Below are 14,131 nucleotides of genomic sequence, written 5' to 3'. Positions count from 1 at the left end.
CTCTACCATCCCCCTCAGGAGCACAGGAAGGCCCAAGAGCTACGCACCAGCGGACCAAGGTGTCATGGCTTCTGAGGAGAGGAACACACACACTCCAGTCCCACAGCTCCCGGAACACAGACTGCTCTTGCTGCAAAAACTTGTAGGCTGCTTCCATCAGGTCCCGGAGCTTCATCCGCCTGCGCCCATAGCGGACTGGATTAGCATCTGAACTCTCTAGGAAGAGTCTCTGAAAGACTGGAGAAGCGTCCTTGAAATACCTCAGGGCAAACCTTCAAAAAGAAAGAGAATTTTTGTCTGTGGGTGAGGATATCAATGCATGCATCTCCACTGAGACAGGACAGCAGAACGTAACAGGAACTTCCAAGGGTCTGAGAACAAAGAGAAACAAATGTCAAAGCCATCTCGTCCTAAGACTGAATCTGTTCAAGTTCAGGAACCAGGGTCGTGGCATGAGATACCTGACTAAAAGAATACAAACACCACAAGTATTTATCGCCATTGTTTACTACTGAAAATGCACTCATTCTCAACAAACATTTTTTGACTTCTCACTATGTGCCAGGCACTGTGTTAATTCCTGGGGGATAAAACCAAGAAGGTATTATCCTTGAGGAACTGTGTATCTAGTAAGGAAGACAGTGACAGAACAAGAAGAGGCACAGAGAGAAAGTATTCAACTGAATGTGGGGGAGTTGAGAAGAGACACCTCGGCTGCCTCCTAAAAAAACGAAGAGATCCTCATGAAACACAAAAAGAAGGCAGTAAAAAAAGGACAAAAATCTACAAAACATACAAAAAACAGTTAACAAACAGCAATAGTAAGTCCTTCCATATCAGTAATTTAAAGTTAAATGTAAATGGTTTAAACTTGCAACTAAGACATAGACTGGCTGAATGGATTAAAAAAAAAACAGACTCAAACGATATACTATGTACAAGAAACTCACTCTGGATCTAAGGACACACATAGGCTGCAAGTTATGAAAAAACTCACATAAAATAATATTGAATGTCTAAATAAAGTATGAAAAAAGAGAGACAAAAATATTCCATGCAAATGGTAACCAAAAGGGAGGAGAGGCTTTAGTATCAGATAAAAAAGACTTTCAGTCAAAAACTGTTAAGAGATACAAATAAGGACATTATATAAGGTCAAGTCACCAAAAAGACATAACAAAGCAGGGTCTTGAAGAGATATTTGCACACCCATGTTCTTAATAGCACTACTCACAATAGCCAAGAGGTGGAAGCAACCCGAGTGTCTTTCCACAGATGAGTAAGCCGTAGTGTGTACACACAATGGAATACTGCGCTGCCTTAAGAAGGAAGAAAATCCTGTCATGTGACAACATAGAGGGACCTTCAGGACATCATGCTAAGTGAAAAGCCAATCATAAAAGGACAAATACTGTACGATTCCACTTACATGTGGTACCTAAAGTAGGGAAATGTATAGACACAGAAGGCAGAAGGGTTACCAGGGGCCGGAGGGAAGGAGCAAAGGAGAGCTGTTTACAGGGTATAAAAATTTCAGCTTTACAAGATGAAAGCTTCTGAAGATCTGTTTTACAACAATACAAATATATTTAACACTACTGAACTGCACACTTTAAAATGGTAAGATGGTACATTTTTACAGTAAAAAAAGTTTATGTGCATTTTTTAAAACGAAAATAAATTTTAAAACCTTAGGCCTACTCTATGTGTACTGCTCTGGGGTGATTCTCGGTGGACTCTAGTGAAGGCAGGACCGGTAGTAAACAACGGAGTAGCACATCCTTGTTATTCCTCCTGTTGTATTCCTTGGCATAGTTGACTCAAAGGAAATCCAGGGAGGGGGGAAAATGAACAAGAGCAAACTCCTCTGTGCACTGTAGTGTTGGTCCATGTGGGGCTTATCGGTTTAGCTCTTTCTGCACTCATTACTCAGGTCTTCTCTGAAGTGGTTATAGAAGAGAGAGGCTGTCCACAGTAGGCATTATTATCCCCAGTACACAGATAAATAAGGAAACTGAAGTCTAGATTGGTCAGGCTATTTGCTCAAGGTCACAAAGCTACTACTAAGTGTGGCTCCTGGAATCCAGGCATTCCAACACCGTGCTTAGATGTGTGATTTGGCGGCTTTACTGCAGACACGAAGAAGGTGCATTCATCAAGAGTTGGCGTTTTCTAAGTAGGCATGAACACTGAACAGATGGACAAAAGAGCATAAATAGAAAGACAGCAACCATAATGTGAAAAATAGAGTTTCACATTGCATAAGAAGGTATGTACAAGAAAGGGCTGACAAATAGGAAAAAAGAATTGGCAGTCCCAGTGAGGAGAAAGAACAGTGCGTTAAACACACTGAGCAAGCGAACTAGTGCGACAGGAGATGGCAGTCCAGAAACGGGGCATTTGAATCCGTAATTTGAAAGGTGATGGTGCAGATCGAGTTAGGCCCAGGGTGTAACCACCGCAGTGAGCAGGAATGAAACAGAAGTTAACTGGAGACGAGCTAGTTAAGGAACAAAGGAGACACACTGTATGGATGTTCCACGTGTGACGATAGGAGCTGGGGTGGGGAAGGTGGTGGGCCAGCTGCCAAGTTCTTCAAAAATGGAAGCAGTATGAGGAGATAGGTCAGTAATCACAAAAAGAAGCAATAAAAAATAAAGCAGAAGATGGCAGGTGCTGCTGAAACAAGGATGACGCAGAATAGAGAAAGAATGTGCATATGCTTCTGAAGCACCACAAAGTAGAAAGATATGTGGGCTTTGGAGGCAGCCAACCTAGGAATGAATTACAGCTCTGCCACGTTCTAGCAAGGGGACTTGGGCAAATTATTTAACATCTCGAAACTTCAGTCTCCTCACCTGCAAAATGGAAATAACACCTAACCTCGGTGGGTGGGAGGCAATGTCCATAAAATGCAAGAACAGCAGTTGTGGTAGTCCTCATTACTAACGAAAGGCATCTTCTACGAGATTTGCATGAGTGTCAAAGGGACTTGCAAGGACAAGGGAGGGGGGAGAAGCAAGAACGAAAGGAGAAACTAAAAGAATAAGCAAAGAACTAAAAGATGCAAAATGCAAAAGTAAGGTACAATAAGAACTTAAAATTAAGGTCACAATCTTGAGAGAACACGGGGGTGGGGCGGGGAATCCACATATAATAGGCATACTAACCATCTGAACCCATCTACAAAGCTATAGCTGAAGAAATTTGGAATACACTTTAGTCAAGATTAAGAATGGAAAGTTAAGAAAACTAGATGACTTTCTTAAAATAGAACTTTGAAACCTAACTAATACATTAAAATAGAGAAAGTGTTTTCACAGAGTCCTGACAAAGAATTTGCCAAAGGGTCAAAAATGTGTTCAAGGACTCTAGATGCAAAAACAGTAATGACACAGTAACAACAAAATGGTAATTATGAGAGATGAAGGCTGTGTTAACTAACTTTACTGTGGTCAATATACGCATGTATCAAATCACCGCTGTGTACCTTAAACTTACATGTCATGTCAACTATAGCACAACAAAGCTGGGGTAGGGGGACAGTAATGAACAACTGGCACAAGCAAGGAAAAAAAAGAAATGTCTTATTAAGACTACCGTGGTACCTCATGGAAACCCCAACTGGTAGACAGATGAGCCTCAGAAAGAGGCCCCGAAAATAAGCCCTAGCATGATTTTTCAGGATGACATCCCCTGAACATAAGCCCTAATGCGTCTTTTGGAGCAAAAATTAATATAAGACCCAGTCTTATTTTCGGGGAAATACGATATGAACCCAGAAATGGATGGCGTTAGAATCCTAGGGAGCACGACTGGGTTCCTCCTCTCCAGTCTCTTGTTTTTTCTAGATTTTCATTCCATCACATTTCTCTTCTCTTCATTCTTCCTCCACAATCTGCCACAGTACAAAACCTCTAATTTCCAAGAGGATAATTCTCATTTTTCTTACTGTAATGATTTTCTTGCTCCCCTTATGTATTTGGCTCACACCTCTATTAACATACTGTATCCAATTGTTTATCCAGTTATATTTGACTTTCTTACGCCTATGATGTGGCCTATAGCTTAAAAAGAGAACTTCTGTATTTACCTATTGAATGAATAACTGCATCCTATCTAACTATATTAGGTATATTCCTAATATATTAGCTATATTTCCCCTACAGAGGAAATTCGGGGCACATGTCAAATTAATCATCCACATTTCTTAAAACTAAAAATCAAAGTCCCATTCCACATTATTACCTATAGTTGATTTTATATCACATACCGAACTCATCATTTACACGTGGCTTTTTTTGGTCTGTTTGTTTTTAAGTTACTTTATCATGGGCACCTTTGTAAGCTGCATTGTATCATTTTGCAACAAGGTGGGAGCATAAACAAAATATAAAATAAAATATACTGCTTTGGCAAAATAAAAAGTATCCGTATGCCTCACATTCACTTAATAAGAAAATATATTGGGCCGGCCCGGTGGCTCAGGCGGTTAGAGCCTCATGCTCCTAACTCTGAAGGCTGCCGGTTCGATTCCCACATGGGCCAGTGGGCTCTCAACCACAAGGTTGCCGGTTCAACTCCTCGAGTCCCGCAAGGGATGGTGGGCTCCGCCCCCTGCAACTAAGATTGAACACGGCATCTTGAGCTGAGCTGCCTCCCGGATGGCTCAGTTGGTTGGAGTGTGTCCTCTCAACCACAAGGTTGCTGGTTTGACCCCGGCAAGGGATGGTGGGCTGTGCCCCCTGCAACTAGAAACGGCAACTGGACCTGGAGCTGAGCTGCGCCCTCCACAACTAAGATTGAAAGGACAACAACTTGACTTGGGGAAAAAAAAAGGCCTGGAAGTACAAACTGTTCCCCAATAAAGTCCTGTTCCCCTTCCCCAATAAAATCTTTAAAAAAGAAAAAAAAAAGAAAAAAGAAAATATAATCTGAAGCTGATGGGAAACGAGATGTAGCTAATCCATCACTTTAATGATTCTGAGACACAATCCCGAGGCACTCTACCATGAAGGCTTAAGTGAAGTGGGGGTTCAAGTTACCCACATGTCAGTCCTACAGGATAGTCAGCACACCTGGTGAAACAGTACCACAGTCAAGTACACCTAAATCATTAAAGCACAAGCGAGGCCCCCATCCCAATCCTCAATGAACCCACAGCATACGTTCTTGATGACCACAGAGGATGGTGATCTCTACTGTGTGTTTCCTAGTTCCATTAAACTGGACCCAATGTTTTCTCCCCTTTTAGGAAAGCTCATACAAATTATGGTTTTCTCCCAAACCTTCATTTCTTATTCCCTCATCCAGGGACCACACTAGAGATCACACTTCCAAGAAAGCCAAGTGTGTTCATTGTGCTGATGAAGACTAGTAATAAGAGATGGATACAAGAGATGCTCCTATTAGTACAAAGAATAACATTATTCACGTTTAGAGTAGAAGTTCTTTATCTTATCAATTAAAAAATGCTTGACACTCATTTTCCTGCCTCTTTTGGCTATTGCACACAAACTGTATTTACTATCAATTGAGAAGAGAAAGTAGGAAGCGTGGCACATGCCTGTAGCCCCACCTGCGTCAGAGGCTGAGGCAGGAGGTTTGCTGGAGCCCACGAGTTCTGGGCTGCAGTGTGTTGTGCAGGTCAGGGGTCTGCACTAAGTTGGGCGTCAATATGGTGACCTCCTGGAAGCAGGAGGAATCACCAGGTTGCCTAAGGAGGGGTGAACCAGCCCAGGCTGGAAACAGAGCAGGTCAAAAGAGAAATACATTAGAATCCAGTTGTAACACAATTTCTTACCACACTGATTTGGACAGATTTATAGAAAGCTAAAAAGGATACCTGAACTCTTTTAACCCACCCCCTTCAGTTACTCCATCCAGCAAGCAACAAATCTCATCCATCTGAAGCAGCTGCTGTAAGAGCGTCAGCTAAAATCCATTTAAATCTGCCTTATATGTATGTCTTGCCAGATGATAAAATCCTTGAGGGCAGGGGACACATCTTGGGCATTTTTCCAGACCTGTCTTGATGGCCAAGACTTACACCTAGTACATGGTCACTGAACTGAGCCAGATAAACGGATTCTGCTGTGATTATTTTTACAAAACAGTTTCACTTATCTTTCCTTTCTGTTTGTCCCCTCTTCCGTTCTTCTCAGCTCGGACTCCTCCTTACTTCCCAGGAGATAGCAAGTTCTACCACCTCAAGGAGAAACATAAAGACTAAAACTGTTACTCACGGGAGGACATCAGGATGGCTCCCAATGAGTTTGCTCATTGACACACAGAGTCGTTCGTGTAGATCGTGGTTGACTTGGCCTCCGGCTTTAATGGCTTCAGCATTCCTTTCCAGCAAATCCAAAAGGATAGGGCGCAGCTGGCGACCCACCAGCACGGTACAGTCCTTATCCAGAAGTAACTGCGCTAAGGTACTCAGGATACACTGGCGATCTTGAGGTGTCCACACCTGGGAGAAAAGCCAAACAAAACATCCATGTAAACAATACTCATATGCACTACTGAAGAAGAGCAGAGCTCTAACTTGGAATCAAAATACCCAATTTCCAGACTTCCTAAGTTTATCTTATAAAACACCATGGGGAGAGGGTTGCAATAGAGGATTAGAGTTCATTTAATGTAAAGGCTGTTACAAATAAGTGTGTCCACTGAGGTTTGAGGTAGGATTAATACCTAAATACTACACAACTTCACTGAAAAATAATCTATGTTTCAGGGTCTCAACACTCTCTAGGGAATCCAGTATTTCCCCCAGCACCTTTGCTCTTTAACGAAAATACAGGAATTAAATGAAAAATAAAACAAAGCAAAAAACTACACTTAGTATGCAAAACTGCCAACTCCCTTGAGGAAAAGAGATAAGAAATCAATTCCTGGAAATGAATGAGGATATCTCTATAAGGGCTTAATAAATAAACAGATCCAAAGTAGATAACCAAACTTTGATATGCAAGATGAAATAGATCACAAAAATTTAATGCCTGGGCTCAGCACAAAAATTTAATGCCTGGGCTCAGAATACCCACAGGCATAATAGGGAAAACAGAAAAGTGTGTAACAAGTTTCATATTGCTAATCTGTATGCAGGTCTGTACAATCCTTGCTGTCGAACAATGTGACAGCAGGTTTACATTACCTAAGGGGTATCCTCTTTGACCCAGCAAGTCCAATGCTATAAATTTATCCTAAGGAGTTTCACACTAAACAGTTATCTATACGAGTGCAGCTTAAACACAACTTAAAATACCGTATGCAAAAATATAACAATTTTTTCCATAGTTATCACGCTGAAAAGATCATCTTACTTACACCTGAGCTCTTACAAAGTCTCCCAAATTATAGAGCATTCTCTCATAAAAACACCTAATTCTGAACAAAGCACTGATGAGGGAAGGTTATCTTGAAGCAATTTCTATCAATATTAGTTCTGCTGTTTATTGGGTGCCACCCAAAGGATTTCATAAAAATAGAGGCAAGGAAATTTAACAGATTTGGTCATGATACACTGGGGCATGACCCCATATTTTCAACCGCTGAATGTCCCTATAATTAAGTCCTCTAAAGATATCTTTATAAAATATAAAAAAATAAAAGTAATATAGTATGTGAAACTAATACTATATTGTATTTCAACTGTAATTGAGAAATAAAATTAAAATTGTAAAAAAGAAAAAAGTAATACAGTAAGTGGTTACACTAAGAAGAAAAAAACCCACATCTACAAAATAAATGAAAACAAATACAAACATGTTATACAAATAGATACTTGTGGGCTAGAAAAAACCTCCAAAGAACATTATTTATTTTTCTTCAAAAGGTAATCTGGAAAACCGTATTAAAGCAAAGATATTTAACTTTTTAAAAGTCAACTTTATTTACATATAACTTACATACAATAAAATGCACCCACTTATTGGGTGAGTTTTGACATATGTACATGCCACGTAACCACTACCCCAATTAAAGTATCAAACCCAAAGTTCCCTAATGTTCCTCTGCAGTCAAACCCTTCACCCTAAGCAATGATTTGATTTTATGACTACAGATGAGATTTGCCTATTCTAGAACTTTAAATTGAATTATACAGTGTATACTCTTTTCTGTCTATCTTCTTGTGTTCAATATAATGCTTTTGACAATCATCCATGCAGTTGTATGCTTCAATAATTTATTCCATTTAATTACTGACTAGCTTTTCACTGTATGAAAATACCACAATTTGTTTATCCATTTACATGTTAATGGATATTTTCAGTTTCTAGCCATCATCAATAAAGCTACTATGAACACTCATGTACAAGAGATTTATGGACATATATTCATTATTCTTAATATTTGTCATAACCTAAGGGTAAGACTGCTGGGTCATATGGTAACTACATGCTTCACTTGATAATACATTTTCATTTTTTTAATTAAAAAAAGTTTTTTAATGTTTCAGTGTTTAAAAGGAACTGTTTTCCAAAGTAGTTTTACCAGTTTACACCCCATCAGCATTGTTTGAGAGATCTAGTGGCAATATAACCACCAACACAAAGTGTTGTCAGTCTTAGTTTTAGCCATTCTCGTAGAGGTGAAGTGGTATCTGGCGATTTTACTTGCATTTCCCTCCTGACCAAAGATGTTCAGAATTTTTTCAAGTATTTAATGGCAATTCATTTATCTTCTTTTGTAAATTTTTTTCCCAAGTCTTTTACCCACTTTTAAATTCAGTTGTTCACATGTTAAGTATGATGCTAGCTAGGTTTTTGTATACGCTCTGTATCAGCCTGATAGAAGTTTTGTTCTATTTCTACCTTGTTTTTGTCTATTTCTTGAGATGGTTTTGGTAGTTTGTAGTCTTCAAATGCTCCTTTCTTCTACATTTATTGGCATAAAATTGCTCATACTAGTCATTTATATTTTTAACCCTTTTTAGAATTATAGTGGCAGCCTTCTTTCATTCCTAGTAATTTGTATTTTTCCCTTTTACTATTAATCAGTTTTTAAAAAAATCAATTTCTGGTTTCACTGTATTGTTCTATTGTTTGTCCATTTTATATTTCACTAATTTCCACTCTTATCTTTATGATTTTCTTCCTTCTATTTATTTTAGGTTTAATTTACTCTTCTTTTCCTAATTTCTTAAGGTGAAGCTTAAGAAACCACTATTTCCTAATATAAGAATTTAATGTTATGAATGTTGTGTCATCGGAATTAACCCCTGGTCGTTCGCAAAAGGTGAAAAGAATTCATAGACTCAACCTGAAATGAGGAGAGCAAGGAAGTAAGTTTATTCAAGAAAGAAGCCGGCCTAGATGTTGACAGGGCAGAGGACTGCATCTAACTTTAGGTTAGCTTTTTCTTATACAGGAAAGTGTAGGTAAATTTCCTTATGGCAGGAGATATGACGCATAGACTGAGGTCATTTGATTGACATATGTTGGTTATATAACTAGTTTCTTTCTGCACATGCTCTTACCCAGAATGCATACAGAAAAACCCACGGGGGGGGGCGGGGGGGACGTGTAAGCCTTAATGTTGTAATTGCATACTAATTAGGCTAGAGTTCAACTAACAGGCAGGTTTTGGCTGTTTGCCCATGTGTGAAGAACCAGTTAAAACCAGTTGGGTTTTATCTCCTTTTTATGAGGGTTTACACGTATTAGTTTTTAGGGGATGAGTCTGGGCAGTTTCTGGGGAAGGGATGCAGGCCTGGGCAGGCCCCTTCAGGTTCACTTTATTAACACTTTTCTGCCTCATCAATGAATTTCCCTCTAAATACTGCATTAGCTGCATCCCAGAAATAACTTAAATTATCATTCAGTTCAAAATATTTTGATTCTCCCAGTGATTTCTTCTTTAACCATCAGTTGTTTTTTGTTTGTTTGTTTGTTTTTAATTTTGTTATTTAATGTCTTAACATTTAGGGATTTTCCCAGTATCTTTTGGGTTGGTCTTTTTCCCTTAATTCAATTCCATTGGGGTCACTGAATATAACTGGCACAATTTCAATTCTCCTGAATTTACTGAGACTTGTTTAATGGCCGAACATATGTTCTATCTTGATGAATGCTCCAGATGTCCAAAACTTGTATTCTACAGTTATGGGGCACAACAGTCTATAATTGTCAATTCGGTCAGGTTTGTTAACAGTGGTGTTCAGATCTTTTAAATCCTTACTAGTTTTTTTTGTACTTTTATCAATCATTGACGATAGAGTCTTAAAGTCTCCAATTATAAGTGTAAATTTGTCTATTTTTCCTTTTCAGACAATTTTTGATTCATATATTTTGATATTCTGTTGTTAGGGTCACACACATATTTAGGGTTTTCCTTAATTTTGCACTACTGACATTTGATGCTAATAATTTCTTATTGTGGGGGCTATTCTGTGTATTAGTGAAATGTTTAGCATCCATGGCCTCTATGTGCTAGAGGACAGTAGCACCCCCGCCACCAGATTCGACAACCAAAAATGTCTCCAAAATTGCACCCAATTGAGAACAACTGGATCAGATTTGAGAAAAAAAAAAAAAAACCAAAAATCTTTTTAACAGAAAATGGAAATAAGGTTGACAGAAAGTTTCTTAAAAAATAAAAAAAATTAAAAAGTAAAACAACGATAACACTACATATACCATTTTATAAAGGTTGGATTTTGATTCTGGAAACAATGGGAACTTTTATGCAAAATGGTGACATGTTCAGATATATCTTATTAATGATAAATATATTAAATGATCAGAATAAAGAGTCAATAGAGAAAAAAGTAAGTTAGTGGTGGCTTGGGGGAGGAGGGAGAGCACAGTGATGAGGGATGACAGCTAAAAGGTATGGGGGCTTCTTTTTAAAGTGATGACAATGTTCTAAAATGGACTGGTTGACAATTGCACATATCTGTGAACCGTAGCAAAAACCATTGACATGTACATGTCAATGGATAAATTATATGGTATATGAATTGTACCTCAATAAAGCTGTTTCTAAAAATCACTATTACTACAGCGCACATGTACTGATTACTTACTATGTGCCAGGTATATTATAAGCACCTCACAGGCATTATATCTAGATCTCACAACAATCTTATTTATAGAAATACCAATAGTAATCACTTTTATTGATAGCACTTACTATATTCCAGGCATCTAATCCTAACAACAACCCACAAAGTAAGTAATATTATCCCCACTTTACAGATAAGAAAACGGAAAAATAAAAAAGAGTTAAGGTCACAAAGCTAGCAACAGAACCAGGAATCCATGTCACAAGAATCTGGCTCCCGAGTCCCAGCTTTTAAAAACTTCCTGTAACTATTTAGCAGCAACCATGTATAATACATCAAGAAATTGAGACTTAGGGGAGTTAAGTAACTTGTCCCAAAAGGCCCCAAAAGTAATTAAGTAAAAGAGAATGGATTTTCAGCCATACTTCAGTTCCAGGACTCAGGCATGCTAAGCATTCTGTTCTTCCTGAACATAGACAGTGATTGGAGGTAAAGATGTGTGACAATGTGATTTATAATAAGAAATATATATTTGGTCTTTGACCCCATCCCAGGCACAGAGCTCCTAAAACCTTGGAATTTGTGATAGAATCAATAAAGGTGTCTTCTGTGATGATAGTGAAGTGAATTTTGGACAGCACTCAAAGGTGGGGGCTGTTTAGAGAGTTGACACTTTCAGTCTCACCCCCCTGACCTCCAAGGAGGGTACAGGGGCTAAAGATTGAGTTCACTCACCAATGGCCAAATATTTAATCATCCATGCCTATGTAATGAAGCCTCTATGAAAACCTAAACAGACAAGGTTTGGAGAGTTTCTGGGTTGGTGACCATGTGGAGATGTGGAGAAAGTGGTGCCTGAGAAAGCACGGAAGCTCTAAACCCCGTCCCACATACCTTGCCCTATGCATCTATGTCATCTGGCAGTTCCTGAGTTATGTTCCTTCATAATAAACTGGTGATTTAATAAGTAAAAGGTTTCTCTGAGCTCTGTGAGCCACTCCAGCACATTAATCAAACCAAAGGAGAGAGAAGTTGGAACCTCCAATCTACAGGCAGTGAGAAGCACAGATAACAACCTGGTCTTATGGTCAGCATCTCAAAGGAGAGTAGAAGGGCAGTCTTATAGGACTGAGCACTTAATCTGTGGGATCTGATGCTATCTCCAGTTAGGAAGGGTCAGAATTGAGTTAAATCATAGGACATACAGCTGGTGCCCAAGAACTGCTTAGTGGTGTTGGAAAAATCACACACTAGGATTGGAGCAGAATTGTAGTAGTAGTAGAATTGTAGTGGTAGTAGAATTGTAGTGGTAGTAGAATTGTAGTGGTAGTAGAATTGTAGTGGTAGTAGAATTGTAGTGGTAGTAGAATTGTAGTGGTAGTAGAATTGTAGTGGTAGTAGAATTGTAGTGGTAGTAGAATTGTAGTGGTAGTAGAATTGTAGTGGTAGTAGAATTGTAGTGGTAGTAGAATTGTAGTGGTAGTAGAATTGTAGTGGTAGTAGAATTGTAGTGGTAGTAGAAATGAAGAGGAAGGAATAGATCCAATACTGAGAAAGTAAAATCAGGAAGACTTGGCTATATGTGAAGAAAACAGAATGAAAAGAGTTAAGGCCCCTCAGTTCTCTATAATACATGACTAGATAGAGAGGTTGGTGTCACCAGCTGAGATAAGAAACGTGGAAGGAACCAAAACCCTAAAAAAATTTTTCCCCTCCCCAACTACCGTTCAAGCCATTGTTTCTCAGTCTAGTTGTGGAGGATGCAGCTCACTGGCCCATGTGGGACTCGAACCCGTAACCTCGGCATTAGGAGCACAGCGCTCCAACCACCTCAGCCACTGGGCCACCCCCCTAAAACAATTTTAATTCAGATCCCAAACTCAAATGAGAAGTAATGTTTCAAAAATCTATACTTTTCAGTAAAAATGATTTTGTTTCCAAAAGTTGGAGAAAATAGAATGGCAACACAATCATCTCTTCTCTGAAAGGCTTGAAATTACTACTGAAAACGAAAAGGAATAAACCTGAAAGACACAGAATTTGACAGACAATATGAGGCAAAGAAAAGGAAGAAGCAAATGGGTCCATATCTCCCTAATTCAAGCGAACCTTCTAGTAGTGTTCAAGTCTACGTTCAAGTCTAGCAGCATTTCTGTAGTCTCAGAATCTAGATCAGTAGTTCTCACACTACAGTGTCAGATTCTTCAAAACCGTATCTAGTGAAGGCTACAAACCATTTCCCCACCTTACTCCCAATACATAAACACCAATTTTTCATCCAATTACAGTGGTATGGAATCATAAATCCCCTGTTGCTGGTCCGTGATCACTCGAGTCAGAACCTCTGCTCTAAATCCTGAAACCCACTTATAGAATAACTCTCAGCAACAATACGTAATTCAGGAGTCTGTCATCACCAACTCAGCTCATATAAACTGACTCTCTTTCCTTACTCCAGCCTGCCAAAAATCAGTTCTTTTTTCTAGACCTCCCCATTTGTGTTAGTGATTCCCTTCACTGTGAGCTGACAGGCCAGAAACCCCGGGGGATATTTTCCACTCCTCCCTTTCCTTTGCTTCACAGGTTCAATTTGTTGTCACCAACAGATATGCCTCTCTGGTTAGTTCCCTGTGCCTCCAGAGCCAAAATACTGTCGTTACTTCTTCACCAATGGCAGACAACGGACTTGTGACTGAATAAGTTCTAGATATTGGAGATGGGGGGAAAAAATCTACTCTGAAAAAGCTCAGATACTGGGGGTTGGTAAGAATAAAATAGGAAATTAAAATGCAAAGTGAAAGTGTGATAAGCGTCCTCAACTCAGACGGGGGTGGGGGGTCGGGGAAGACAGCCACGAGAAAAGGCACTTACAAGGCCAAAGACCCATTTTTCAGAAAACTCGAATTCACCTCATAATTCCTATAGTTAGTATCATACGGTTAGCCCTTTGTCCTTCAGTTGTTTTCTGTTTATAAATTGTCTCCAAAAACAGAGGTTAAGTTCCCTGGGGGCAGAGACCACACGGCTTTACTTATCTGCCTCCTCACAGAACCACACACTGTGCCTTAGGCGCAGCAGGAACGCCATCAGTACTTGTCCAGGGGCCGGAAAGAAGGGACG

General features: G+C 39.3%; 1 protein-coding gene across 2 annotated transcripts in view; it reads right to left on the bottom strand.

The window, feature by feature from the left end:
* MDN1 (midasin AAA ATPase 1) overlaps positions 1-14,131 on the bottom strand; it is a 130,699-nt gene that overhangs the window by 115,909 nt on the left and 659 nt on the right. For both annotated transcript variants that reach the window (XM_081045201.1, XM_081045202.1), the window contains exons 2-3: positions 6,246-6,472; positions 48-272 (exon numbers count right to left, since the gene is read on the bottom strand). In XM_081045201.1, coding sequence (XP_080901327.1) covers positions 48-272; positions 6,246-6,472 — 452 coding nt within the window. The remainder of the gene's footprint in view (positions 1-47; positions 273-6,245; positions 6,473-14,131) is intronic.

This window comes from Rhinolophus hipposideros, assembly GCF_964194185.1.
Source record: "Rhinolophus hipposideros genome assembly, chromosome: 3".
In the NCBI taxonomy this organism is placed as follows: Eukaryota; Metazoa; Chordata; class Mammalia; order Chiroptera; family Rhinolophidae; genus Rhinolophus; species Rhinolophus hipposideros.
This window is presented reverse-complemented; position numbering and strand designations above follow the sequence as displayed.